General features: G+C 59.9%; 1 protein-coding gene across 1 annotated transcript; it reads left to right on the top strand.

The window, feature by feature from the left end:
- The first annotated feature begins 784 nt into the window (after window positions 1-784).
- On the top strand, window positions 785-24,299 carry SNAPC4 (small nuclear RNA activating complex polypeptide 4). The gene is made up of 22 exons (XM_065879979.1): window positions 785-914; window positions 1,807-1,853; window positions 3,173-3,340; window positions 3,468-3,593; window positions 4,096-4,174; window positions 4,620-4,701; window positions 5,664-5,768; window positions 5,856-5,928; window positions 6,128-6,292; window positions 9,295-9,442; window positions 9,580-9,686; window positions 9,800-9,894; window positions 11,923-12,017; window positions 16,284-16,363; window positions 16,677-17,132; window positions 18,120-18,290; window positions 18,363-18,606; window positions 19,024-19,094; window positions 19,634-19,738; window positions 20,465-20,492; window positions 21,417-23,032; window positions 24,204-24,299. Exons 1-22 carry the CDS (start codon window positions 785-787, stop codon window positions 24,297-24,299), a joined length of 4,287 nt encoding a protein of 1,428 aa, XP_065736051.1.
- Window positions 24,300-25,722: the final 1,423 nt, after the last annotated feature.

The following is a 25,722-nucleotide window of genomic DNA, read 5'->3' as shown; positions in this document are numbered from 1 at the left end:
CTGATTGGCGGCGGCCCTGTTTGTCGCAGTGGAGGCCCCCGTCGCCTGCAGCGGGGAGAGGCCTTGCACGGGCGGGAGGAGGCAGCTCCTGAGTGGTTTGGGCTCCTGGGTCCGTGCTTCTGTTCCCCTGGCGTTTCCCCTGCCGCCCACTTATTCTCCCACCTTCGACCCCTTTTTAGACTTTCCACATCCTTGTTCCTAAGAAAAGAGGTCCCTGTTTCTTCAGCAAGGGTTTGTTCAGTGTCAGACAGCCCCGAAGGCCAGGTGCTGTGCTAGATGCTGGGGCTACAGCAGGCCCTACAGCAGGCCCTACAGCAGGCCCAGGGGGCTTCCTCCCAGGGCTTTGAGCCCTGCCACCTGGTCAGCGTGTATTTCGGTGCTCGCTTGCCCAGTACCCTGTGTGTCCAGGTCTGTGCCGCGGGCAAGCGGCTGCACCTAGGGTCCATGGGCCTCACTCTTGTCTTCTAGTGACTTCGCCACCACGCCCTCCTTTTAACGCACTGGGTGGCCAGCTCACTCGTGGCTTCGTGGCAGTTGGACTGTTTTGGTGTCCATCACTCTCCCCCCCTGTGCTGGTCGCAGCCTCGGGGCGGCTGACAGAGCAAAAGCAGGAGTTCACGGGGCACAGGTGGGTGTCAGGTCGGTCCCAGGGCTCCCCGCTCCCGGCCTCTCGCCCGGTGCCTGCTTTGGTCAATCCCCTGCAGGGCTGCGCGTCTGAGGGCCGGTGGGATTCCTGCACCCCCTTGGCTTATAACGTAACGTATTTTGCAGGCGGGCAGACGTCATGGATATAGATGCTGAAAGAGTCAGAATATCGAAGGAGATCAGGGAGTTGGAGAGGATTCTGGATCCCGGCTCTTCGAGTGTCAACGTGGACGTCTCGGAGTCAAGTCTCGACTCGGGTCCTGATGCAGGTCAGTGTCTGCGCTCCTCGGTCTGAGCAGCCGTGTCTGCCCTCGGGCTCCGGTCGGCCGCAGTGGGCCGTGCTGCTGGACAGTGCGTTACCACCCCGCCTCGTCAGCCCCTGGCCCCGCTGGCTGTGTGCGAGCACCCTGCCCCGTGGTGCAGCCGGCTGTCCTGGGAAGAGGGGCCGTGTTGCCCTCCTCAGCAGTCGGAAGGTTCCAGGGCTGAGCTCGCCCCCGTGCTTGAACAGTCACCACCGCTGAGACCCCATGGATCTCTTCCCTGGGCTCAGGCAGCTGCCCTCTGTCCGAGGGCCCTGCTGCCGGGGCTCTTGTTCTGTCCACTCCGCGTGCTTTCCTGGGCCCTGAGTGTCCCTCCCCGCAGCTCTGGCTGGAGGCCTGCCTGCGGTGGCTGAGCCGTCCAGGGCCCCGGCCTGCTCAGCCCGCTCAGACCCAGCTGCAGCTCTGAGACCGAGCCTCTCACGGTTCCCAGCTACACCAGGGCCTTCCCTCACTTGGCATCGGGGCCTCTGTGCCTGTCCTGTCCCCTCCTCTAAGTGGCTTCACTTCCCCCAGGGCAGAGCTGTCTCCTGTGAAGCCTGCCCTGGTTGTCCCCGCCGTCATGGTCCCTGCGTGCCTCTCTGGCTGACCCTGCCCTAGGCCTAGTGCCCGCTTCACACAGTCGATGGGCAGTGCTCGGCCACTGGGCACGGGCGGGGAGGGGCAGGTCCACGCAGCACAGGTCCCACCCTCCGGACCTCCCCGGCCTCCGCCCCTCTCTTGTCTGCCTGGGAGATGCGCCGCGTGCCGCGCTGGCCGTCGGTCTCCTCGGCGCCTGTGGCGGCCCATCACCGGCCACCGTCTCCGTCATGGTTAACTGACACGTGTGCTTGCGCTCCTGCAGATTCGCTGCCCGACGAGGACTCGGACGCCGCTGGCCCACTGCCCTTGGTAACTTCTGGCCGCTGAGGCAGGCACACCACCCTGCCAGGGGGTCCGGGGAGGGGGGTGTCCTGAACTCGTCTTGGTTTTTCTGCATCTTTAAGGTAACGTGTGTGTTAGGAAAGAGGAAACACCCCGAAGTATCATCGGAAGTAAGGTTGCCCCTGGATAGACCGCTCTTAACAGCCGGGCGTTCACACCTCTTGCTTCCTCTGAGCTCCTGTTGGCTCCACTGACGTCAGGGGATGTGACCTGACACGCAGGAGGCTGAGCGGGCTGCCTGGGTCCTGCCCCGTATTCACCTCTCTGCCTCAGTTTCCCAGTCTGTGCCATGGGGGCACTCACAGCACCAGTCAGTGCACACGTACCAGGCCTGGAACAGCGCCTGGCAAGTAAAGCACAAAGGTGGTGCCGGTTTTTAACTGTTTTTTGCTTATGTTGTAATTTTACGTTAGTTTGAAAAATTTTTATAGTTGGCTTTTTGTTATTTTCATCAAGTCAATAGAAACAGAATTGCTTCCTGTTTTTAGTAGCTGGGTGGTCCTGATGAGGATTTACGGTAGTTCTGTGGTTTTGAGACTCGTCGCCTCGAGATAGACATCGGGGCTGGCTCTGTTTTTAGTCTTGCAACGCCGCGGCGGCCCCTGTTCCCGCTCACCGCGGCGGCCCCTGTTCCCGCTCACCGCGGCTGCCAGCGAGCCTCTTACAAAGTCCAAGTTTTACAGAAGTTTTTATCGTAGGAAGTGAAAACTGCTTATTTCATTACATTTCGCCACCTGAAACTTATTCTTAGATAGTACTTTTTTTTCTTTAATTTTAATTTTTTTAATTTATTTTTGGCCGCGTTGGGTCTTTGTCGCTGTGCACGGGCTTTCTCTAGTTGTGGCGAGCGGGGGCTACTCTTCGTTGCGGTGTGCGGGCTTCTCGTTGCGGTGGCTGCTCTTGTTGCAGAGTGCGGGCTCTAGGTGTGCGGGCTTCAGTAGTTGTGGCACACGGGCTCGGTAGTTGTGGCTCGCAAGCTCTAGAGCACAGGCTCAGTAGTTGTGGCATACGGGCTTCATTGCTCTGTGGCATGTGGGATCTTCCCGGACCAGGGATCGAACCCTCGTCCCTTGAGTTGGCAGGCAGGTTCTTATCCACTGTGCTGCCAGGGAAGCCCAGAAATTACACATAAATTGAACTGTCTTAAAACTAGGAAATGTGTCTGTGCGCTGTGTGGTCCTCTGCCAGGGTGGTCTCACGCCAGCCCAGCGGCCAGAACGTAGCTCCACTGGGGCCCGGAGGGTGCGGGAGTGTTCCCTTACCTGCAGTTTTCCGCTTGTCACCAGGAAGGAGAAAGGTGGGGGGAAGCCAGCAATGATGAGGATGACCCCAGGGAGAAGGCACTCCCTGAAGACCCAGAGACCTGCCTGCAGCTGAACATGGTCTACCAGGAGGTCATCCGGGAGAAGCTGGCAGAGGTCAGCCTGCTGCTGGCCCGGAACCGGGAGCAGCAGGTAGGACAGGGTCTGGCCCCAAGAAGCCCTGCAGCCAGGCCTCCCAGGACCAGGGCTCTGGGTCCCCTCCTCTCCAAGGGGAGGCACTGCTGCCTGGCCCACAGGTGGCCCCTTGTGTCTGCCACAGGAGGAAGTTATGTGGGAACTGGTGGGGTGCAAGGGCTCCAGGGTGAAGGACAGCAGGACCCTGCCCTCGAGTCTGTATATGGGGCACTTCATGAAGCCCTACTTCAAGGACAAGGTCACCGGAGTGGTGAGTGGTGCGGGCTCTGCTCTCGTCCGGGAGGGTGGGCAGGCTCTGTGGGAAGGGGCTCCCGTCCCCACAGCCTCTGTGGCCTCTGTGGGCGTCGTGGCTTCCCTCGGATTCTTCAGGAGAGTGTTCCCTAAATTAAAACTGCCGGGTTCAGGGGTGGAAGTCCAGGTCTCCTCCCCTGGAAGGTGGCAGCTGACCTCGCTGCACAGAGAAGCCCCCGGGGCGTTTCCTGGCGATGTGGCGCGCGGGCAGGAGCGTGGAGTCCTAGCAGCAGAGGTGTCCCCGCGGTTGGTGGCAGTCCCGCCCCCCTCGTCGGCACTCGTGGAGTCACTGAGCTCACCGTGTGCCACCGGCTGGTGTCCAGAGCCGTTCTCAAGGCAGCGCTCTAGGGCCGGGCGTCCGGGGCCTGGCCTCACACGAGAAGCTGGGGGATGGGGTCCCGAGTCCCGGCGGGGAGCACAGTTGGGTTCCATCCACATCATAACAGGACACTCTCCGACAGGGGCCTCCTGCCAACGAAGACACGCGGGAGAGGGCCGCCCAGGGCATCAAGGGTTTCGAGGAGCTCCTGGTGACCAAGTGTGAGAGCCCAGGCCCAAACCTCAGCACCTGCCCGGCTTGGGCTCGAGGGGCCTTCACCCCACCCTGCCTGTTCCCAGGCCTCCGCACAGGCGTGGGCCGCCAGGCTCCTCGGGGCCTTGACCCCTGGGCCTGGTCACTCGAAGCCCTGCTCTTCCCGTGCCGGGTGGGGTCCTTGCGGTGACACTGTCATGAGGGGCAGGCCCAGCCGCCCACCCTGGGCTCGGTCTCTGGTCACTCCCGCCACGTTCCTGCGCTCACAGCCCTGGGGGCCCTGCCCGGGGGTTGGGTTGGGGGGTGCACGCTGGGGAGAGTCCTGGGGCGCCCGCCGGCACCTTCGCTTACTCTCCGCGGGCCTGCACAGGGCACAAGGGTCGCTGAGGGGGTCTGACCGAGGCACACACGTCCTGGGGACGGCACAAGCACATCCTTCTCCTTTCTTCTCAGGGAAGACCTGGGAAAAGGTCCTGCTCAGAAAGTCAGTGGTGAGCGACCGCCTGCAGCGTCTGCTCCAGCCCAAGTTACTCAAGTAAGTCTGAACGCGGGGAATGGGAAGCCGCCTGCCCCCGGGCGGGGCCGGTCCAGGCTGGCGGCTCACAATGGCCAGAGGCCCCGTCAGCCGTGCCCCTTGCTCTGCTGGGGTTGCTCCGCTGCAGTGGGAGTGGCACTGCTCCTGAACTTTCTCCCCTGTAGGGCAGCCGGGCGTCTAGGGTGGCACGTGAGGCTGGGGCAGTCCTGGTGGCCATGTAAGTCATGTGACCTGGGTGCTCTCTCTGGCCTGGGCCTCAGTTTCCATCCCTGGAAGTGAGGACCATTTGCAAGACGTGCACCCACGTGTGCTGATAGCATGGTGTCTCGTGACCACGTCACAGCACCTAGGGTCAGGCCAGGGGTCCCAGGGGCTGCCCACTGCCTTGCGGCTTGATGTGTGGGTCAGGATCTGTTGTGGTGACAGTTGGGTCGCTCCTTGGGCTGTCAGAGAGCTGGGTTTTCTGCTCGGCCTGTTGTGGAAACGGTTATTTCCCGTAGTGGTAACTGCAGCTCCGGCCTCAGTGCTGGGCGTGAGGGTCAGGATGTCTGGAGGGCCTCACTGTGTGCGGGGCGCAGGGCTGGGAGCGTGGACACAAGCTCTGGGACGTGGGGCGCCGGTAGTGTTGTGTCACCCACATCAGCATTGCCACATCGGCCGCCAGCATGACCGTCGTGACACCCAGCGGGAGGGCCGCTGCTTTCTTTGCGGGCGTGAGGGCCAGGGCAGCTTACAGAGAGTGCGCGGCTCGTCTGCTTCAGCGGGGTTCGCCTTTGGACCCCGCGCCGAGTCTGTGCTTCCCGTCGCCGTGCTGCGTGGTGGGGTACGGGGTCGGGGTGACCGGCTCTTCGGGGTGTGTCCCGGATCTGTGGAAAGGCCGAGCTAGCCCCGGAGACCCCCATGTGCCCCCGCGGGGCACAGCAGCGCCGTCGGTAACCTCGGTGCCTCTTCCTGCTCCTCAGGCTCGAGTATTTGCAGCAGAAACAGAGCAGCAGCACGAGCGAGGCGGAGAGGCAGATCCTGGAGAAGCAGGCCAGGGAGGCAGAGAAGGAGGTGCGGGACATCAAGTGAGTGGGGTCCTGCCGGGGAGGGTGTCACGCGGGGCGAGCCGAGGGCAGCCCGGCGTGACCCCGTGCCCTGGCCCCTTCCTCCAGTCAGCTGCCCGAGGAGTCCCTGCTGGGGAACAGGCTGGACGACCACGACTGGGAGAAGATCTCCAACGTCAGCGTGAGTTGGGGCGGCTCCGTCCCGGGAGCTGGGGTGGGGGTCGGCACCGGGCAGCGAGGCCGAGACCCGCGTGGCCGCCAGACCCGCCGTGACCCTCTCCGGTCAGGTGCGCGTCCACGGCGCGGGGTGGTTTCCGGGGCTCTCCCTGCTGGCGCGTCTCGGCCCCCCGAGCCCCGCACACAGGCCCCTCTGCCTGCAGTTCGAGGGCAGCCGCGGCGCACAGGAGATTCGCAGCTTCTGGCAGAACCTCGAGCACCCGGCCATCAACAAGCAGGAGTGGAGCGCGCGCGAGCTGGGCCAGCTGCAGGCCATCGCGGCCGCGCACGGCCACCTGCACTGGCAGAGGATCGCCGACGAGCTGGGGGTGAGGGCCGGAGGGCCCGGGCGGGGGCGGGGCTGTCCCCTGGAGCTGTCGGAGGTTTCCCTCCTGACGCTTTCGAGGCTGTGGCCCTGGGGGAGGGTGCCCCCTCCACGCGTCCCCAGGCGGAGTTCGGAGGCTCCTCAGACCCCGCTGCTTCTCTGAGAGCTCACGTGCCTTCCACCCACGTCCCAGACCAGCCTTTGAGCTCCGTCCAAATGCCTTCCCTCCCCGAGTTCCCGCCTATCTCTCTCTAGTTGTTTTGGTGGTTTGAGAAGAACCTTTTCCTGGTTTCTTTTGGGTTCTGTTACCTTTCTCATTTCCTAAGGCGAGAACCGAGTTCTCTCACCTCTGTCTTTAGCGATGGAGGCATTTAAGGCCTGCTTTTCTGAGAACAGCTTGGTATGGAGTGTCTCCTTTGTATCGGATTTGGAGTGGCTGTGATTTCAGTTTTCATGCCCTCTTTGGGTCTTAGCTTATGTAGGAATGTGTTTTTTCATTTTTAGTTACTGAGGTGTGTTGGAATCCCTTTTGTTATTCTTTGGTTTGAATTTTATGACCTGAGAATGCAGTGGGTAAACATCTCCATTTTTGAAATGTCTCACTTTTGTGGCCAAGCACGTGATTGCAGCAGACCAAAGCCACTCAGAAGCAAAAGCGTGCCCTCCGCCCTGAGAGTCTGGGTTTCCGAATAAGCCTGTTAAATGGAGCTTATTATGTTATTGAATTTTGCTCTCTGAAAGGATTGTATTGACGGAGCTCGGATGGAGCCTCACATAACTGTTAAAAAGTCGATTTGTCCTCGTGTTGCTCACAGCTTTGCTGTGTACGTTTAGCTGCTATGCGACTTGGTACACTAGCTTTTATTTGCTTGGTAAATGAGGCTTTAGAAGAATCATTCTATGTGCTGAGTCCTAACCACTGGACTGCCAGAGAATTCCCTTTATGTCTTTAGTTCCTTAGTGTTTTTCTTTTTCAAGACTTTTTTTGTGTATCTTGGCCGCACCGTGCGGCTTGCGGGATCTTAGTTCCCCGACCAGGGATTGAACCCGTGCCCCCTGCAGTGAAAGCGTGGAGCCCTAACCGCTGGACCGCCAGGGAATCCCCAGACCGTTTTTTAGAGCTGCTTAAGGTTCACAGCAACATGGGGAGGACGGTACAGAGGTCTTTCGTGCACCTTTGCCTCCGCACGTGCACAGCCTCCCCTGTTATGAACGTCACTCACCCGGTGGCACGTTTTTTTACCAAGGACAGATCTACGTTGACGTGTCGTGATCCCCCACGGTTTACGTTGGGGTTTGCACATTCTGTGGGTTTCAACGGAAGTACAATGACACGTACCCACCATTATTGTCTAGTACAGGAGGGTTTCACTGCCCTACGAGTCCTCCGTGCTCCACCTATGCACCCTTCCTCCCCCACCCCCTGGCAACCACCGTTCAGTTTACCGTTTCAATGGTTTTGCCTTTTCCAGAATGTCATATGTTTGTAATCACGCAACATGTGGCCTTTTCAGATCGGCTTCTCTTACTTATGGACATGCATTTAAGATTCCTCTGTGTCTTTTCACGGCTTGGTGGCTCATTTCTTGTTCACGCTGAATAATATTGTATTGTCTGGATGGACCAGAGTTTTTCATTCGCCTGCTGAAGGGCATCTTGGGTGCTTCCAGGACTTGTCAGTTATGAATAAAACTGCTGTAAGCGTCCATGTGCAGGTTTTTGGGTGGACAGAAGTTTTCACCTCCTTTGGGTAAATACCAAGGAGCACGATTGCCGGATCATGACGTTTAGCTTTGTAAGCAACCGCCACGCTGTCTGCCAACATGGCTGCACCACCTGCGTCCCCACCAGCCACGGACAAGGGTTCCTGCGGCTCCACACCCCCACCAGCATCTGGTGTTGTCAGGGGTCCACACCTTGCCCGTTCTGCTAGGGACGTAGTGGGGCCTCACCTTAATTCTCATTTCCCTGGTGACCCACGACGTGGTGCTTCTCCTCACATGCTTGCTCGCTACCCGTGTATCGTCTCTGGTGACGTGTCTGTTGGTCCGTTTATCATTCAGGTAGTTCGTTTTCTGATTGTTGAGTTTTAAGAGTGCCTTGTGTGTTTCGGATATCAGTCCTTGTCAGATGTGTCTTTTGCAAACATTTTCTCCCGGTCTGTGGCTTGTCTTCTAATTCCCTTGACATCGTCTTTAGTCGAGCAGAAGTTTATAACTTTAATGACGTCCAGCTTACAAGTTCTTTCTACAGTGGGTCGTGCTTTTCGTGTCGCGTCTCCAAAGGCCTCACCACCTGCACACCTCAACTGAACGGACTGCAGGAGGCTGCCCAGCCTGTGCTCTGTAACCAGAGAGCTTGCTCTGGGAAAGAAGACAGTTCACACCGCCTTAATTGGCTCTTGGAAAACCCCTTCCCCGTAGGAGATGAGCGAGGGGGCAGATTTGGGCAAAAGTGTTCGCGGCGGGGACTGGGGGCTGTGTGCTCGGCTGGAACTCTGGTGGAAGCTGGGGGCCCGTCGCCTTGGAGCTCTTCTTGCGAGGGTGTCCCGGACGCAGATGCCACACCAGGGACTGTCCAGAACCCCAACCCCCAGCCCCCTGCACGGGCGACGCTCGGCCGCCCCTGATGGAGGCTTCGCAGAGACCGCCTCGGGGCTCCAGGGCCCGCGCCCCGGTGCCGGCACACACCTTGCAGGAAACCTTCGCGCGTAGACTTGGCTGATCTGAGGCCTCTGTTGGGAATTTGAGTTCACAGTGTGGTTTTGGTGTCACATAAACGGGGAGCTCTGACGGCTTGTGGACGTACTTGCTTTTGTAAGCCAGTGTTGGGGACCCTCTTTAGTGGGCCCGAGCCTTCTGTCGGGCGCACTCTCCTCTCCGCTGTCCCCCAGGGGCCTGCAGGAGTGCAGCCTTGGCTCGCAGTTGGGCATCCCCCGTGCGTGGCGAGTGCCAGTAACCGCCCCCCCCCCCCCCCCCGCCCCGCTCTGTGCTTTGGCCCCGGCAGACCGGCCGCAGCGCCTTCCAGTGCCTGCAGACATACCAGCAGCACAGCCCGGCCCTGAAGCGCAAGGAGTGGACGGAGGAGGAGGACCGCGTGCTCAGCCAGCTTGTGCAGGAGATGCGCGTCGGCAGCCACATCCCCTACCGGAGGAGTGAGTCCCACGCCCGGGAGGGCGGAGGCCCCGGCCGTGCCCTAGTCACAGCTGCGCGAGCTGGCGGGGCGGAGTGGGGGTCATGTCGTCCCGGGCGGCCGGGAAGCGTGGCACCCACCGAGCCCCTCTGTCCCCAGTCGTCTACTACATGGAGGGGAGGGACTCCATGCAGCTCATCTACCGCTGGACCAAGAGCCTGGACCCCAGCCTGAAGAAGGGTCTCTGGGCCCCAGAGGAGGACGCGGTACGCTTGCAGGACCCAGGGGAGCTGGAGCCTGGAGGTTAAAACTGAACTGGGCCTGGGGAGGTCGTGACTGTGGCAGCAGAGGGACCGTTGGTGTGCTCCTCTCTCTGCAGAAGTTGCTTCGGGCGGTTGCCAAGTACGGGGAGCAGGGTTGGTTTAAAATCCGGGAAGAGGTGCCAGGTAGGAGCGATGCCCAGTGCCGAGATCGGTGAGTCGGACAGCGCTGGGCAAGGGAAGGCCTTGCTGGGGTTGCTTCCGTGGGGGCCGCGGGCCGGGCTGGGACACTGGCCCGGGGTCATCTGCTGGTGGCGGAGGAGGCCGTGGCCTTGGGGCCTAGGCGCACCAGGGCTCACCTGCTCAGGAAGCAGGGCGGCTTCTTTTTGGGACCAGGCTTGTGTTCAGGCTCAGCTGGACATCCTTTGAGATCCCCTGGTTGGCAGGTTCCCTGAGCCCCGTGACTGAATTCCTCTCCCAGATCTCTGGTGGCAGGGTTCCTGGCGGGCAGCTTCAGCTTCGTCCTTTTCTTGGCTCGCTTTTTTTTTTTTTCTTTTTAACAGCTTTATTCTGTAATTCACATATAATCCGTTCATTCAAAGTGTACAGTTCTGCGGGTTTCGTTGTGTTTATAGAGCTGTGCAGCCATCATCACAGTCAATTCTAGAACGTTTTGGTCGCCCCACAAAGAAACGCTGTTCCCTACCAAAAACCAGCAGTTCAAGAGTGGGCAGAGGGGCTTCCCTGGTGGCGCAGTGGTTAAGAATCCGCCTGCCAGTGCAGGGGACACGGGTTCGAGCCCTGGTCCAGGAAGATCCCACATGCCACGGAGCAACTAAGCCCGTGCGCCACAACTACTGAGCTAGCGCTCTAGAGCCCGCGAGCCACAACTGCTGAAGCCCACGCGCCTAGAGTCCGTGCTCCGCAACAAAGAGAAGCCACCGCAGTGAGAAGCCCACACACCACAACAAAGAGTAGCCCCCGCTCGCCGCAACTAGAGAAAGCCCATGTGCAGCAACGATGACCCAATGCAGCCAATAAATAAATAAATAAATTTATTTTTTAAAAAGTGGGCAAAGGACTTGAATAGACGTTTCTCGAAAGAAGACTTGCAAATGGCCATTAAGCACATGAAAAAATGCCAACACGACTAGTCATTATAGAAATACAAGCCAAAACCACAGCCGGATACCACCTCACACACCTAAGGACGGTTAATGTTTATAGATAATAGGAAATAACAAGTGTTGGAGAGGATGTGGAAAAATTAGAACCCTTGTGCACTGGTGGTGGGATCATAAAACGTGTAAAATGGTGCAGCCACTTGGGAAAACAGTATGGAGATTCCTCAGAAAGATAGACCGAGAAGTACCGCATTATCTAGCAATTCCACCCAGTGCCCAAAAGAATTGAAATCAGGGGCTCAAACAGAAATCTGTACGCCCGTGTTCGTGGCAGCACTCTTCACAGCAACCAAAAGGTGGAAACAACCCGAGTGTCCGTCAGCAGATGAGCGGATGAATGAAATGCGCTTCTAATGCGTGGACACTAGAATGCTATTCAGCCTTAGAAATGAGGGGCATTCTGATAGGTGTTACAGCATGGGTGCACCGTGGAAACGTGAACGTTTGTGTACAAGCGTTTGTGTGGATGTACATACTCGTTTCTCTCAGCTACAGCCAAGAGTGGAATTGTTAGGTCCCATGGTGATTCTGCTTAACTTTCGAGGAATGACTATTCTCCAGAGCGGCTGTACCCTTTTCCATTCCCACCGGCAGTGTAGGAGGCTCCCAGTCTTCTACATCCTCACTAACACCACCTGTGGTTCGAGCCATCCTAGTGGGAGTGAAGTGGCATCTCCCTGTGATTTTGGTTTGCGTTTCCTGAAGACTGGTGGTGTTGACTGGCTCTCCTGTGTTTGGCCATTTGTGTGTCTTCTCTGAAGAGACACCTATTTCTGTCCTTTGCCCATTTTTAAAATTGAGTTATAAGGGTTCTTTATGTATTCCAGATACAAGTCTCTTAGCAGATCCGTGATTTGCAAATACCCTGTCCCAGTCTGTGGGTTGTCTTTTCACTTTCTTGATGGTGACCTTTGAAGCACACAAGTTTCTTATCTCGCTGAAGTCCAGTTTGCCTGTGCCCTGGGTGTCATAGCTTAGAAACCACTGCAGATGCCAGGGCGGCAGCAGGAGGCCATCTTGGCTTCTAAAACGTCCCTTTGTTTTTATGTTGCTTTCAGGTATCTCAGAAGGTTACATTTTGGCTTGAAAAAGGGACGATGGAATTCCAAAGAAGAGGAAAAGTTAATTGAATTAATAGAAAAATATGGCGTCGGTAAGTTCTCATTTTTTGTTTTGGTTTTTTAGTTTCACACGTACTCCATAGTGATTTTAACATTTGCGTGTGTCAGGGAGTGATCGTAGTGAGTCTAGTAATCGCCTGTCCCCGTACAAAGTTGTTATAACGTTATTGACCGTGTTTCTTCTGCTGTGTAGAGCGCCCCCTGGCTTATTTATTTGGTAGCTGGAGATTTCTACTTCCTAATCCCCTTCACCTGTTTGTCCTCACCCCTCACCCCTCCCCTCTGGCAACCACCCATTTGTTCTCTGCATCTGTGGGCCTGGCGTCTGTCTGTTTTGTGTGTTAGACCCCGTGCACAAGTGCAGTCACACTTCCTCTGACTCATTCCACTTGACCTAACACCCTCTAGGTCCATCCGTGTTGTTGCCAATAGCAAGATTTCTGTTTTTTCCTTTCGTGGCCGAGCAGTGTTGCATTGTATGTATAGACACTACGTTTTCATTATACTTGTCTGTCCATTCATCTATCGATAGACACTTAGGTTGCTTCCGTATGTTGGTTGTTGTAAATAGTGCTGCTGTGAACATGTGGGTGTTAGCTCTTCTTTAAATGTTTGGGAGAATTCACCTGTGAAGCCATCTGGTCCTGGACTTTTGTTTGTTGAGAGTTTTGTTTTATTTTTTGTTTTTTGTTTCTTTACTGATTCAATTTTATTACTGGTAATCAGTCTATTCATACTGTCTATTTTTTCCTGACTCATTCTTAGGTGAGTGTGCTTTTCTAGGCGTTTATCCATTTCTTCTGGATTGTCTAGTTTTTTGGTGTATAATTTTTTGTAATAATCTTACATGATCCTTTATATTTCTGTGGTGTCGGTGGTAACTTCTCCTTTCCATTTCTGACTTTATGGATTTGGGCCCCCTCTTTTTCTTGATGAGTCTGGCTAAAGGTTTCCCAATTTCGTTTATCTTTTCAAAGAACCAGCACTTAACTTTCATTGACTGTTTTCTGTTATTTTTTTAATCTCTGTTTCATTGATTTCCACTCTAATCTTTATTATTTTCTTCCTTCTACTAACTTTGAGCTTTGTTCTTCATTTTCTGGTTCCTCTAGGTGTAAAGTTAGATTTTTTACTTGAGGTTTTTCTTGTTTCCTGACATAGGCTTGTATTGGTATAAACTTCCCTCGTAGGACTGCTTTTGCTGCATCCCATAGTTTATGGATCTTTGTGTTTCCATCTTCATTTGTTTCCAGGTATTTATTTCCTCTTTGATTTCTTCAGTGACCCATTGGTTGTTTAGTGGCAGATTGTTTAGCTTCCACATGTTTGTGTTTTTGAAGTTTTTTTCTTGTAGTTGATTTCTTTTTTTTTTTTTTGTAGTATTTATTTATTTACTTTGGCTGTGCTGGGTCTAAGTTGCAGCATGCAGGATCTTTTTAGTTGTGACATGCAGGATCTTTTTTAGTTGCGGCACGCGGAATGTTTAGTTGCAGCACGCGAGCTCTTAGTCGCGACGTGTATGTGGGATCTAGTTCCCTGACCAGGGATGGAACTCCAGCCCCCTGCATTGGGAGCATGGAGTCTTAGCCACTGGACCACCAGGGAAGTCCCTCTTGTAGTTGATTTCTAGTCTCATGCTATTGTGGTCAGCAAAGATGCTCGATATGACTTTACTCTTAAATTTATCGAGACTTGTCTGTGGCCTAGTATGTGGTCTATGCTGGAGAATGTTCCATGTGCACTTGAGAAGAATGTGTATCCTGTTTGGGGGTGACATGTTCTGTATATATCTATTAATTCCACCTGGTCTCACGTGTCATTTAAGGCCAGTGCTTCCTTACTGATTTTTTTTCTGTCCATTGATGTGAGTGGGATGTTAAAAGTCCTCTACTACTATTAGGTTACTGTCAATTTCATTTTGCTTAATTCTCTCTATCTGTTTCTGTGTGTTAGGTCAGTTAGGTTTGCCGATCTTGGAGAAGTGGCCGTATGTAGGAGACATTCTATGGGCCCAGCAGTGCAGTCTTCTCTGGTCACCAGAGCTCTGTGTTCTAGGGATGCCCCTACATGGGCTTTGTGGGCCCTTCTGTTGTGTCAGGGTCAACTACTGTGGTGCTGGTCAGCAGGGCCGGCCCTGGTACAATGGCTGTGGGCCTGCCGCAGGGCAGGGTAGGCTTCCTGCGTGGTTGGCTGCACATCCGGGTTGGGGGAGCGGTGCTTGGAGCAGGGCAGGGCTTCTGGCGGGTGGGGCCATGTCCCCAGAGCTAATAGGCTAGAGGGAGGATTCCAGAATGGCGCCCACCAGCACTGGTGTTACTGCAGTGGACCTGGCTCCCCAAAATGGCTGCCACCAGCGTCTCCATCCCCAGGGGGAGCTCCATTTACCTCCTGCCTCTCTGGGAGGCTCTCCACCATCGGCAAGCACATCTGACCCAGGCTCCTTGCAAACCGCTGTCTCACGTAAGATTCTGAGTGCACCCTTTAAAAGCGGAGTCTCTTGGGCTTCCCTGGTGGCGCAGTGGTTGAGAGTCCGCTGGCCGATGCAGGGGACACAGGTTCGTGCCCCGGTCCGGGAAGATCCCACATATCGCAGAGCGGCTGGACCCGTGAGCCATGGCCGCCGAGCCTGCGCGTCCGGAGCCTGTGCTCCGCAACGGGAGAGGCCACAACAGTGAGAGGCCCGTGTACCACAAAAAAAAAAAAAAAGAGCTGAGTCTCTGTGTCCCATAGCCCTCTGGCTCTCCCAAGCGTATACCCTGCTGGCTTTCAAACCCAAATATTCTAGGGGCTCATCTTCCTGGTGCAGGACCCCCCAGGATTGGGAGCCCAGTGTGGGGCTCAGACCCTACGCTCCTGGAGAAAGACTTCTGTGATGGTGATGTTCCTCCCGTTTGTGGGCTGCTGACCCGGAGGTGTGCATCCTGACTGCCCTGCATCTCTACCCCTCCTCCCCGTCTCGATTTGGTTTCTTCTTTGTGCCTTCGATTGTGGAAAATATCTTGTTAGCCTCCAGGCCGTTCTCACGTGCGCTAACCCTGTGAGTAGTTGTCCTTCTGGTGTGTCCGCGGGAGGTCAGCTCAGGGTCTCCCTGCTCTGTTGTCTTGGCATCTCTGGTGCGTTCTTGATGCATTTGCTGTCCGAGGGCTTCTCACAGCTTTGAGTTAATGGTGGAGTTTTGCAGATACCACTGGAGGCCTGTGGTTTGCTCTCATCCCTGGCTGCCTGCCTGGTCATCAGCTCTTCTGCCCCTTTTTTTAAAATATTTTGGCCACGCCATGCAGCTTGTGGGATATTAGTTTCCCGACCAAAGACCGCACCTCGGTGTGAGAGCGCAGAGCCCTAACCACTGGACCAGCAGGGAATTCCCGTTCTGCCCCATTTTTCATCATCTCAGCAGGTGGTGGTGGTTTTTTCATTTTACAAACTAATTCATGTTCATTATAGGAAATTTAGAAGCAGAGATGTATGAAAAGAAGGAAAGGAACGTAACTCATTTCCTGTCTCCAGAGGTGGCCGCCATCTGCTGGCATGCACTTGCCGGGTACTTCCCTGTGCAGGTGGCTTTCCTAGGAAGAGCCAGCTTATTTAAGTTGAGTCATTCCACTTTTAATTGAGCAGCTGTTTTTTGCTTTATGATGTGTCGTTGTGTTATCTGTTACTAATGTTTCTCTACGTCTGTACACGTTCTGCGTCCTAGCGTTATTTTCAGTAATCGTGATATATTTCCTTGGATAACAGTAGACAGGTTATTCTAACACTTTTCTGTTATTGGACATTTAAGTTACTTCTCATTTTCTGTTACGGGGGTGGAACGAGCTGAGGGTTCAGTGGCTCAATGTTTGCTTATATTTGTTAATATCTCCTTAGAGGAAATCCTTAGATGTAGCGTTGCCAGGTTCGAGGGTTCTGTCCCACGCAGTCAGACTGCCCCGTAGAAGCAATGCCCCACCAGCACTGTCTGGCAGAAAACACCAAAAAATTTGAAACGTCTGGTTTAGAAGCCTGGAATAGCAGATATTCAAGGGCCGTTTCACGTAAACATGGGTGACTTTTTTCTCACGGTTGTGCGTTTGCCAGAACTCCCCTCGGGCTGGCTATCCGTTGAGAGTCAGATACCCATCTTCTCACGGAGCCACTCGGGTGTGGGAGCAGCACGAGGGTTCTGACGGAACACAGTGCGGGTCCGCTAGAGGGGCCGCCAGCGTACGGCGGAGAGGAGCCCTCTTCTCCAAGCTGCTAAGCTCGTGTTGTCCAAACCTGTTCGTAAGAGTAACTTCTGTGTTGTTTCGCTCTTGTAGGTCGCTGGGCGAGAATCGCCTCTGAGCTACCCCATCGGACGGGCTCCCAGTGCCTGAGCAAGTGGAAAATGCTGGTCAGGGTGAGGCCCCGGCCCCCGCGGGCTGGCGCCACCGCAGGCAGGATGAGGGGAGGGCGGCTGGCGGGCGAGGATGGGGGCCTCTGCTTTCCGGCCGTTGGCGTCTCTCCTTCCAGGCGGCCAAGGGCAGAGGGAGCTCGGCCTCCGTCCTCAGAGCAGCGGGAGGGCGCCTGCACCCAGCACGCCCGGCCCCCTTGGCCCCCTGGAGGCGCACCTACTCGAGGCCTCTCCCCAGAGGCCTGGCCCGCCTGCCCACTGTCCCCCATCGCTGAGCCCCGGGGGGCTGGGACCTCTAAGTAGCCCTCCCCCCCTACAGAAGCGGCAGCGGCGCAGGCGGGGGCGGCGGCCCCCTCGCAAGGTGCGGTGGAGCTCCAGCAGCGGGGACAGCAGCACCGCCAGCAGTGGGGACAGCGGGGACTCGGAGCCAGAGGCAGCGCTGGGGGCCCTGACGGGTGGCCAGGCGCTGCTGCCAACACAGCATGTGGTGCCTGACGTGGACCTGTGGGTTCCTGCCCGGCAGAGCGCCAGGGAGCTGTGGGGAGGGGGGCCCGGGAGCTGGCCAGGACCCTGTGGTGCCTGCCCCCGCCCTCCTGAGGGCTCCGACCCGGCTCAGGGTGGCTGCTGGGAAGCTTGCACCACGGCCTCAGCCCCAGCAGAGCCGGCAGGCCAGGCGCGGGCCGCCTCCGGGACCCAGAGCACCAGCCTGAGAGGCATCAGATGCCCGTGCTCGACGGATGCTCGCCCCTCGAGCTCCACGGGGCCTGCGCGCCAGGTAGGCCATGGGCGGGTGGGAGCTCTCCTGCTTGGGGCCAGCAAGGCTGCGCTCAGGGATGGGGATGGCCTGGGCTCACGCAGCTGTGCCCTGGGTGTGGGAGCAGACGCCTCCTCCCTGCACGTTGCAGTGTGCACTCCTGACCCGTCCACTCGTTCCGGAGAGCTGCCCAGGCAGAAGCTTGCTTCCTGAGGTCGGCCCTCCATTTCCCCCACCTTGTTGCTTGCTTTTTTTTTTGGCCACACCGCACAGCTGTGGGATCTTAGTTCCCCAACCAAGGATTGAACCCGGGCCCCGGCAGTGAAAGCGCTGAGTCCTAACCACTGGACCGCCCGGAAATCCCCCAGCTTGCTTGCTTTCAAAGCTCCGTGGGAGAGCTGCAGGGACAGGGTGGGTGCTGCCCCGAGCCGTGGGGCGGGAGGTGGGCTCAGCGAGGAGGAGTTGTGCCTTCGGTCACCCTGCTTCCAAGGAGGCCCCTGTGGAGGGTCCCACTGTCCGTCTGCTCCGGTCTGACTCAGCCGGTCACATGTGGGCGTGTCCGTGGATGTGTTGAGGCCCTGGGCCCAGACACAGCTCTGGCCACGTTTGGGTGGCGTCCACGTTGGGGCGGCTGTTTTGTGCTGGGCGCGGTTGGAAGCCCACTCTCTGACACCAGGGACAGTGGACGCCACGGCCCCCGTGCCACGTGGGATCGTCTCTCCTTGAGTCTGTGACTGCAGGGCCTTAAGCCCCAGGGTTTGTCTCAGGCACGTTGTGTCATCAGCTCAGGGAGCTGCCCGGAGGAACGGGGACTCTCTTAGTCCTAGGTGTGGCCGAGCTGGGCAGCTTCTTGGAGCCAGGCCTAAGGGACCCCCCTGCCCTCCTCTGAGGTCACCACACTCCAAAGAGTGTTTCCCAGCGGCCCAGGGCACGGGTGCGGGACACTTTGGGGTCTGGGCAGGGAGCCGTGCGTGCGCCCAGAAGCAGCAGCCTCCTGTGGTCTGTCAGGGTGGGGACGTCCACTCGGGGCCCCTGGAGATGGCGCTGCAGGCACTCAGACCGACGTGGCCACTTGGTGCCAGATGCGGCGCCCCAGGCCGCCAAGACCACCCCGATGCCCACCACCCGTCTCGTCTCCCATCCGCACCCTGCTCCGGCACCCAGCAGGAGTGGAGGATGGTGAGGGTAGGCGCGTGGCTGCCCTGCAGCGGAGCCTGGCCAGGAGCCCCAGGGGCCTTTCTCTCCCCACAGAAGGAGCTGAGGCAGCCGCGCCTGTGCAGTGCCGCCCCGGGGCCCACCCCTGGTGGCGGTGGTGGCAGTGGCAGTGCCAGGCCCTGCGTGCAGCCGCTGTGGCACAGGACCGGGCAGCGGCGCCAGGGACACGCCCTGCAGAGGAGGCTCCTTGAGCACCAGCTTCTGACGGCCGTGAGCCCATGGGTGGGCAAGGTCATCCTGCCACGCACTCCCCGGAGGCCCGCCGTGGCGCACAGTCGAGGTACTGCCCGGGGGCCCCTTCCCTTCGGGAGCCTCCCGTGGGGCCCAGGGGTAGAGTCGGTCGGGGAGGGGGGCTGGAGGGGACCTGCAGGCACATGGACGTCGCAGCTGCCCTGCCGGGGAGGGGACGGGGGAGGGTACCGTCCGCCCAGTGTCGACCTGGGGGGTTTGGTTTTGCCTCTCCCGTTCAGGAAGTGACCAGACACTCAGGCCTAAGCGGGAGCATCTTCTCGGGATTCTGAGTGCGTCGGTGCCCGCGTGTGGGTCACTTGTCTGGGGCGGGGGGCGGGACTCTTGGGGCTCAGGAGTGTGTGCCAGCCTGCCAGCAAGGTCCTCGCTCTTCTTTCTGGTTGAACGCGGCGGCAGCTGGGTGTGGGTTCTCTGGGCCCCTCTGCACATGTGCCCTTGTCCCCTTCAGCTGACGGCATCAGGAGGCAGCTGCAGGGCGCCCACCTGGCCAGCACCCCGGTGTTCACCCTCTTCATTCAGGTAAGAAGCCACCGACGCACACCTATTTTTCTCTTGTGCGTTGCGTTTTTGGTGGAGTTTTGAAGTTTGTGGTGGATTCACTTAAAGTCCAGCTTTTTAAAGTTGTGGATCCTTAAAAATGGCTCTTCCGCGGCCTACACTTCTCAGCGTTCGACTCAGCGTGGAAGGGGCAGCCATGGGGCGGTGTCCCTGCCGCCGTCAGCTAAACCCTGTGTGGGAGGGGCTGGGCGCTGAGGGGAAGAGGGGCCTGGCCGTCCCGAGGGGCTGGGTCAGGGCAGGAAGGTGGCGGCACTGAGGCGGCCTGGAGAACCCGAGTCCTGGCTAGGGCCTGAGCCACGTGGCCACAGCCTCAAGGGGCTGTGCGGGCCCAGCCCAGGCCTCTGGGGCGTTGGGTCTGCTCCACGAGAGCAGCTGCGGTCAGCGCTGGCCTGAGTCCCTCCACAGACACCCTCGTGGCCTTGGCCCTGCAGGGGGCGGGGGGCCTCAGGATGGGCAGGAAGGCCTCCTGTCACGTGGTGGTGCGTGTCCACGTCCCTCAGTTGTTCCAGATCGACACAGCTGGCTGCATGGAGGTCGTTCGGGAGAGGAAGGCCCGGCCACCCACCCTGCTCCAGGCTGGTGCCCGGGACTCGCCACTCCTGCAGGTGAGGAGTGAGGGTGAGGGCCAGGCACGGGCTTCCCTGGTTCCCGCCACCCTTCCCTCCCGTCCCAGCGGCACAGCTTGCCCGGGACAGCTGGCGCCTGTCCAGCTGGCGAGAGAGGCATTTCCGGGTCCCCGCAGGCCGGGGACAGCCCGAGACGCTCCTGGGAGGCGTCTGCCCGTCTTCCGGGGGTGCCCCGGGCCCGGAGGGGCTTTGAGGCGAGTTCAGGGGCTGCAGGGCCTGCGCTGGCGCTCAGGCCGCCTGGTTGCACAGCGTGTGCTCCTCCGGCCAGGCCGTACCTCCCCCGGGTGGAGCGCGGGGGCCACTGGGCGCCCGCTGCCCTGGGCACCGGCCCCGATGGGGCGGCAGCCTGCTGCCAGTGGCCAGATCCTTGAGTCTTGCAGCTGGGGGCCGTGCCCCTGGGCCCAGCCGCCTCGGGAGGAAATGACGGCATAGCGCTGCTGGTCGGAGGACCGGATGCGGTCCTGTGGTGGCCCATCCAGGCCACGGAGCCCCGTGCCCTCCTGCCTAGACAGCCAGGTCCCCTGCCTCTCCCTGCAAAGCCCACACAGCCCTGACCTTGCCGAGATGAGCTCTCCCAAGGGTACCTTTGGGTGGAGTCACGTTGGGGGCGGGGCGACAGGCTGGTGGTGGTCTTGGTGGGGGTGGAGAAGTGGGTCTGGGCCCTTGGGAACTTTCCTGAAGCGCTGACTCTGGTTTCTTCTCCAGGTACCCTCGAGTGCCCAGAACACGCCAGGTACTGCCCATCTGCCTCTCCCTTTATCTGGGTGGTTTGTGTTTACTGGGGAAAGGGCCAGACCTGTTACAGGTTTTGGATTTCAGTGCCTCGTGGTGGGTCCGGTTTTGTTTCTTTGATGGTTTTTTTTTTTTTTCAATTAATTTATTATTTATTTTTGGCTGTGTTGGGTCTTTGTTGCTGTGCACGGTCTTTCTCTATTTGCAGTGAGCAGGGGCTGCTCTTCCTTGCAGTGCACGGGCTTCTCATCGCGGTGGCTTCTCTTGTTGCGGAGCATGGGCTCTAGGCGCGTGGGCTTCAGGAGTTGTGGCACGTGGGCTCAGTAGTTGTGGCTCGTGGGCTCTAGAGCACAGGCTCAGTAGTTGTGGCGCACGGGCTTAGCTGCTCCGCGGCACGTGGGATCTTCCTGGACCAGGGCTGGAACCCGTGTCCCCTGCACTGGCAGGCGGATCCTTAACCTCTGCGCCACCATGGACGTCCTGTGGTGGGTCCGTTTGAATACCACCTCAGGGAGGAGGCCTGGCTGGTGGGGCTGGTGGGGCAGCATCTGGTACGGGCCTCTCCTGCTTGTGGCCATCAGTCTGCCCACACCGGCAGAATCGGGCGAGGGTCTGGGGTCCTGAGAGGTGACGTGCAGGGAGGAGGGCAGTGTAGCCAGTAGTCTTTGTTTGGAAGGTGTTTGAGATGTAGGGTTGATGCGCAGGGCCGTCGTGGGCTGGCCTTCTTCCCGGGCCCGCCCTGGTTGGGGCAGGAGCATGGCGGCTCGGGGTGCCGTGCAAGGGGAGGTCTGGGGATGAGCGGCCAGGCTGACGTGCCCCTCTCGGCCCAGATGCCAGGCCCAGCAGCTGCCCACTGTGAGGGCCCTTCCCCTGGGATGCGTCCTATCTCGGGAGCTCATCAGTCAGTGTCCTGTCCTCCCTGCAGGCTGCCTCCTCCAGAGTGTGCCGGCCCAAGGAGCTGCGAAGAAGAGCACCTGCCACACGGGGAGCGGAGGGCCGCAGGCCTGCCACGTGGAGTCCACGCCGCAGGCACCCCCGCCGGCTCCGTCCGGACCCCGACCCAAGCCCAAAACCGTGTCTGAGCTGCTTCGGGAGAAGCGGCTGCGGGAGGCCCGAGCCAGGAAGGCTGCCCAGGGCCGTGCGGTCCTCCTGCCCCAGGTGCTGGTCTCCTCTCCTATGGTCTTCCAGCCGCTGGCCCCCCAAGGCCCCCCAGTCTCCGGTGCCGTGCTCTCTGGGCCTGGGGGCCCTGTGGCGGCCGCTTCAAGTGCGTTAGGCTCTTGGGGCTCAGCCGCGAAGGAGAGACCCCTGACATTGCAAGCCTTTGCCCTCGCTCCGGCCTCCACAGGAGCCTCGAAGGCCCCGGCTGCCCCTGCTGCCTCCAGGGTCCCAGGTCTGGGCCCCGGCCAGGTCCCTGTGAGCTGCCGGCCAAGCAGTCTCGGACAGTCTCAGGCCCCTGCCACGTCCCGGAAGCAGGGCGTGCCCGAGGCACCACCCTTTCTCACTGCAGCGCCCAGCCCTGTTCAGCTGCCTGTCCAGCCCCTCAGCCTGACACCAGCTTTGGGCACACACACGGCAGCCAGCACCCCTCTGCCTGTCACCTGGGTGCTCACAGCCCAGGGGCTGCTCTCTGTGCCTGTGCAGGCGATGGTGGGCCTTCCGAGGCCAGCAGGGACTCCTGAGCCTCAAGGGCTATCGGTGACTCTGCTGCCCTCCCCAACTGCGACTCAGGCAGGCCAGGGCCCCAGGCTCCCTGGGCAGGGCCGCCCTTGGCAGCCCCCGACCAACACGGACACAGAATCAGACCCTGCCTCCAGGACAGAGCTCTTGACCCTTCCGGCGCATCCCACATCCCAGAGCCCTGCGGAGGTGGACATGGCCCATGGCCCTGGAGGACGCTCCCCTGGAGAGACGTCTGTACCCAGGACGTCCTCCCAGGCTACGCCCCTGGCTGGCGACTCTGAAGCGGAGCCCCCAGGGACCACCTCAGGGCCAGGGGAGCCCAGGAGGCCTTCGGGCCTGGAGGGGCCACCCCCGCCCTGGCGCAGGCCTGAGAAGAGGGCCCTGGACTTGTGCCTCCTCTCCCAGGAGGGCGAGGCAGCTGTGCGGGAGTGGCTGAGGGGGCAGCGGGGGGTGCGTGTGCCCCCCCTGGGCAACAGGCTGTCCTACCAGCCTCCCACGCTGTGCAGCCTGCGGACACTGTCTGGCCTCCTGCTCCGCAAGAAGGCCTTGGAGCACAGAGCCGCCTCCCTGGTGCCCAGTGGGGCAGCCGGAGCCCTGCAGGCCTCGCTGGGGCGCGTGCGCGAGCAGCTCCGGGACAGCCCGGCCTACCTGCTGCTGCGGGTGCGCTTCCTGGCGACCTTCGCCCTCCCCGCGCTCCTGGCCACCCTGTCCCCCCGCGGCGTGCCCACCACCCTGTCAGTAGCCATGAGGTCCAGCCCCGAGAGCGACAGTGATGACAGCAACCCGGGTCAGCCAGAGCTTGTGGCCGGGCAGCCGGGGGACCCAGCCAGCGGTCCGCAGGCGGCCGCCATGCCTGCTCAGGTAGGTGGTTGCAGGTGTGGAGCCCTCGCCCCCTTCCCCATGCCCGTCCGCATCCCCCGGGGCGCCTCACCCCCTGTGGGTGTCGGCCCTCGCCCTGAGCACTGGGGGTGGGAGCAAGGGGAGGTCACGGCAGCGGGGCCAGTGGCTGGTTTCTGCGGAGGAAGAGGCCGCTCCGTGCACCCCACGCACGCGGACTCCGGCGGCAGGAACCTCACTGCCGGCATGGGGGTCCCGCCACCCAGGCCTCGTCCACAGGAGTCTCCATGCCCCCCGCGCGTGCATACGCTGACACACGCACACCCCTGGGGGGCTCTCTGTGCGCCTGCACTTTGTGGGGGTCTGTCCAGTTGCCGACTCCAGCACGTCCACGTCCAGAGGTCTCTGAGTTGTGGAAGCAAAACCACCGTAACTGTTACCTGACAAGAAACCCGCCACACACACGTGTGAAGGTGTCCCCTGACCCGTGCACTCATTGAGGCCCTAGTCCCTGTTGCCTGGGCTGAGCGGGAGAGCCGGGTCGCCTCAGGACAGGGAGGGCCCCGAGGTCCCTGGCAGGTGGTGTCCGGCGAGCAGGTGGTGACCCCCCAGAGAATCCCCAGAAGCAGTCCCTTGCCTTCACGCAGGGTGGCCTTGCTGCTGGCCTGGTGGAGCCTGGGGCCGCCCTTATGCGCTGCCAGGGCCGGGGAGGCGGGGTTGTCGCTGAGCTGTGCCAGTCCCACCTGCCCGCGGCCCGGTCCGGCCCCCCTCCTTCCCAGGAGCACGGCCTTAGGAGTCCGGGGGGGCTTCTGGACTGAAGCAAAGGCAAAACACTGCTGGGCCCTAAATAGGTGTTGAGGGCAAAAGGCTCGCTGTCCCCCGCAGTGTGCACAGCCTTCCGTGGTCCTCCATCCCTGCCCGGCCAGCCCAGTTTGGGGGAACCGTGGCATAGGTGGCTGGCTCTAGGGGGGCTGCTCAGAGGGGATTGGAGCCCCCGAGTGAGAGAGGGGTCAGCGGAAAGCCAGAGCCCGCGTGTGACCCCAGGAAGGCAGCAGCTCCTGTCCCATCTCAGCGGGGACAAGTCCAAGGAGCTACCTGTCCCTTGCCGCCAGCCCATCCCCTGCCCATCCTGGCTGGAGAGTCACTCTTGTTCTCCGCCTGGACTTAGTTTCAGGGATCGCCACACCCCGGACAGGCCTCTGCCCCCTCCTGCCCGGACGGTCTCGATGAGCTTGACGTGCTCCAGACACGGCACGCCCGGCATGCCCGGAAGCGGAGGAGGCTGGAGTGAGCGGCAGGGTGAGGGACCCGGGGCCTCAGGAGCTCAGCTCAGCCTGTTGGTATCACGCGGGGTGGGGTGTGGTATATCCAGGCCACTGCGGGCCGGGTCTCGGAGGCCCTCCCCTCCCTCACTCTCCCCTCTCCCACTGGGTTCCACACCCCAGCCTCTGCTGCTTCCCTCCTGCCGGCCCACGTGTGCCTTGGGGCCTTGGCACTTCTGTCCTCTCTGCTTGGGACTCTTCTCCCCGTCTGTCTGCAAGGCTTGTCACCTCTCTATCTGGGTCTCTGCTCGGTGGTCAGCTCCTCAGAGATGCCCTCCCCAACCGTCCTAAGGTGGCATCGCTGTCCCAGTGCTCATCTGTCCTCGTGGCACTTGCCCCTCCCTGACACCTGACGTGGTCCATCCGTGTATGTGTCTGTTGTCTTCCCCGGAACATGGGCCCGTAGGGCAAGCATAGGGTCCCCAGTGCCCAGACAGCAGGCACCAAATAGGCCCAGCATGGTCGGTTTTCACACGCCGAGACCCGGGTCGGGGGGCGGGGGATGTCGCAGAGGCAGGAGCTGGGTTCTGCAGCACAGCGCGGGCTGCACTGTGGGAGGTTCTGGGTCCTGGGCTGGATGGCTAGAGCCGGAGCAGGAGCTCTGGGGGGGTGGGGGACCGCAGAGGGGATGCCTGGGGTGGGCCTACTTAGAACCCACTCAGGCTCCAGGGCCAGTCCTCCGCACGGCCCGCTCCGTGGACCGCAGCGGGGCAGCGAGGCCTCACTCCAGCACCCCCTGCCCCACGAGGCAGAGTGCTGTCCCTCTGCGTTCCCATCCGCGGGGTCCGGCTGGGGTCAGGACCCCTGCCATCAGGGTGATCTTGTGTTCCAGGACTTCCCAGGGCCGGACAGCCACTGCTGCTGCCGACAGGAGGTGGGGCTCGTGCTGGACCCAGCGAGCCTGCCCACCCCGGGAGGCTGGCACCCAGCCCGCGGCAGAAGGGCTCTGCCAACAGTGGCCGCGTCGTGATGGGCTCGGCTGGTCCCCGAGTGCAAACCATGATATCGGGAGGAATGAAGAAATGTCCTGTTTCTTAATTAAAAGCAAGCCACGTGCTTTTGGTGGTCTCGTCCTGAGGTACTGGGCGGTGTGCAGAGGGACTGGGCCACCCCTGGATGTGTGGGGAGTGCGCCAGCTGGGCCCTGGGGTCCACGGAGCCCCTGCACGCTTGGCCTCTAGGGGCCTGTGGAGGGGGAGAAACAGAGGGTTACCCATCTCACGAGAAACACTTGTGGCTCTGGCCTTCAGGCTGGGGAGCTGCTCCAAGCGGAAGGGCAGCCCAGCGCCCACCCGGGTGCCGCCACAGGCATGGGGCAGGCCCACTTCTGCCATCCAGACCACACAGGCCGACACAGGCGGGTCCCCAGAACCAGTGGCAGCCTGAGTATCCA

Source organism: Phocoena phocoena, chromosome 6 (genome assembly GCF_963924675.1).
Source record: "Phocoena phocoena chromosome 6, mPhoPho1.1, whole genome shotgun sequence".
NCBI classification, from domain to species: domain Eukaryota; kingdom Metazoa; phylum Chordata; class Mammalia; order Artiodactyla; family Phocoenidae; genus Phocoena; species Phocoena phocoena.
This window is presented reverse-complemented; position numbering and strand designations above follow the sequence as displayed.

Coding starts and splice junctions, on each gene's coding strand:
- SNAPC4 (XM_065879979.1), top strand. CDS start 785: ATGGATATAGATGCTGAAAGAGTCAGAATATCGAAGGAGATCAGGGAG. Junction 4,702..5,663: donor CTCCAGCCCAAGTTACTCAA/GTAAGTCTGAAC, acceptor CCTGCTCCTCAG/GCTCGAGTATTTGCAGCAGA. Junction 19,739..20,464: donor GGGACTCGCCACTCCTGCAG/GTGAGGAGTGAG, acceptor TTTCTTCTCCAG/GTACCCTCGAGTGCCCAGAA.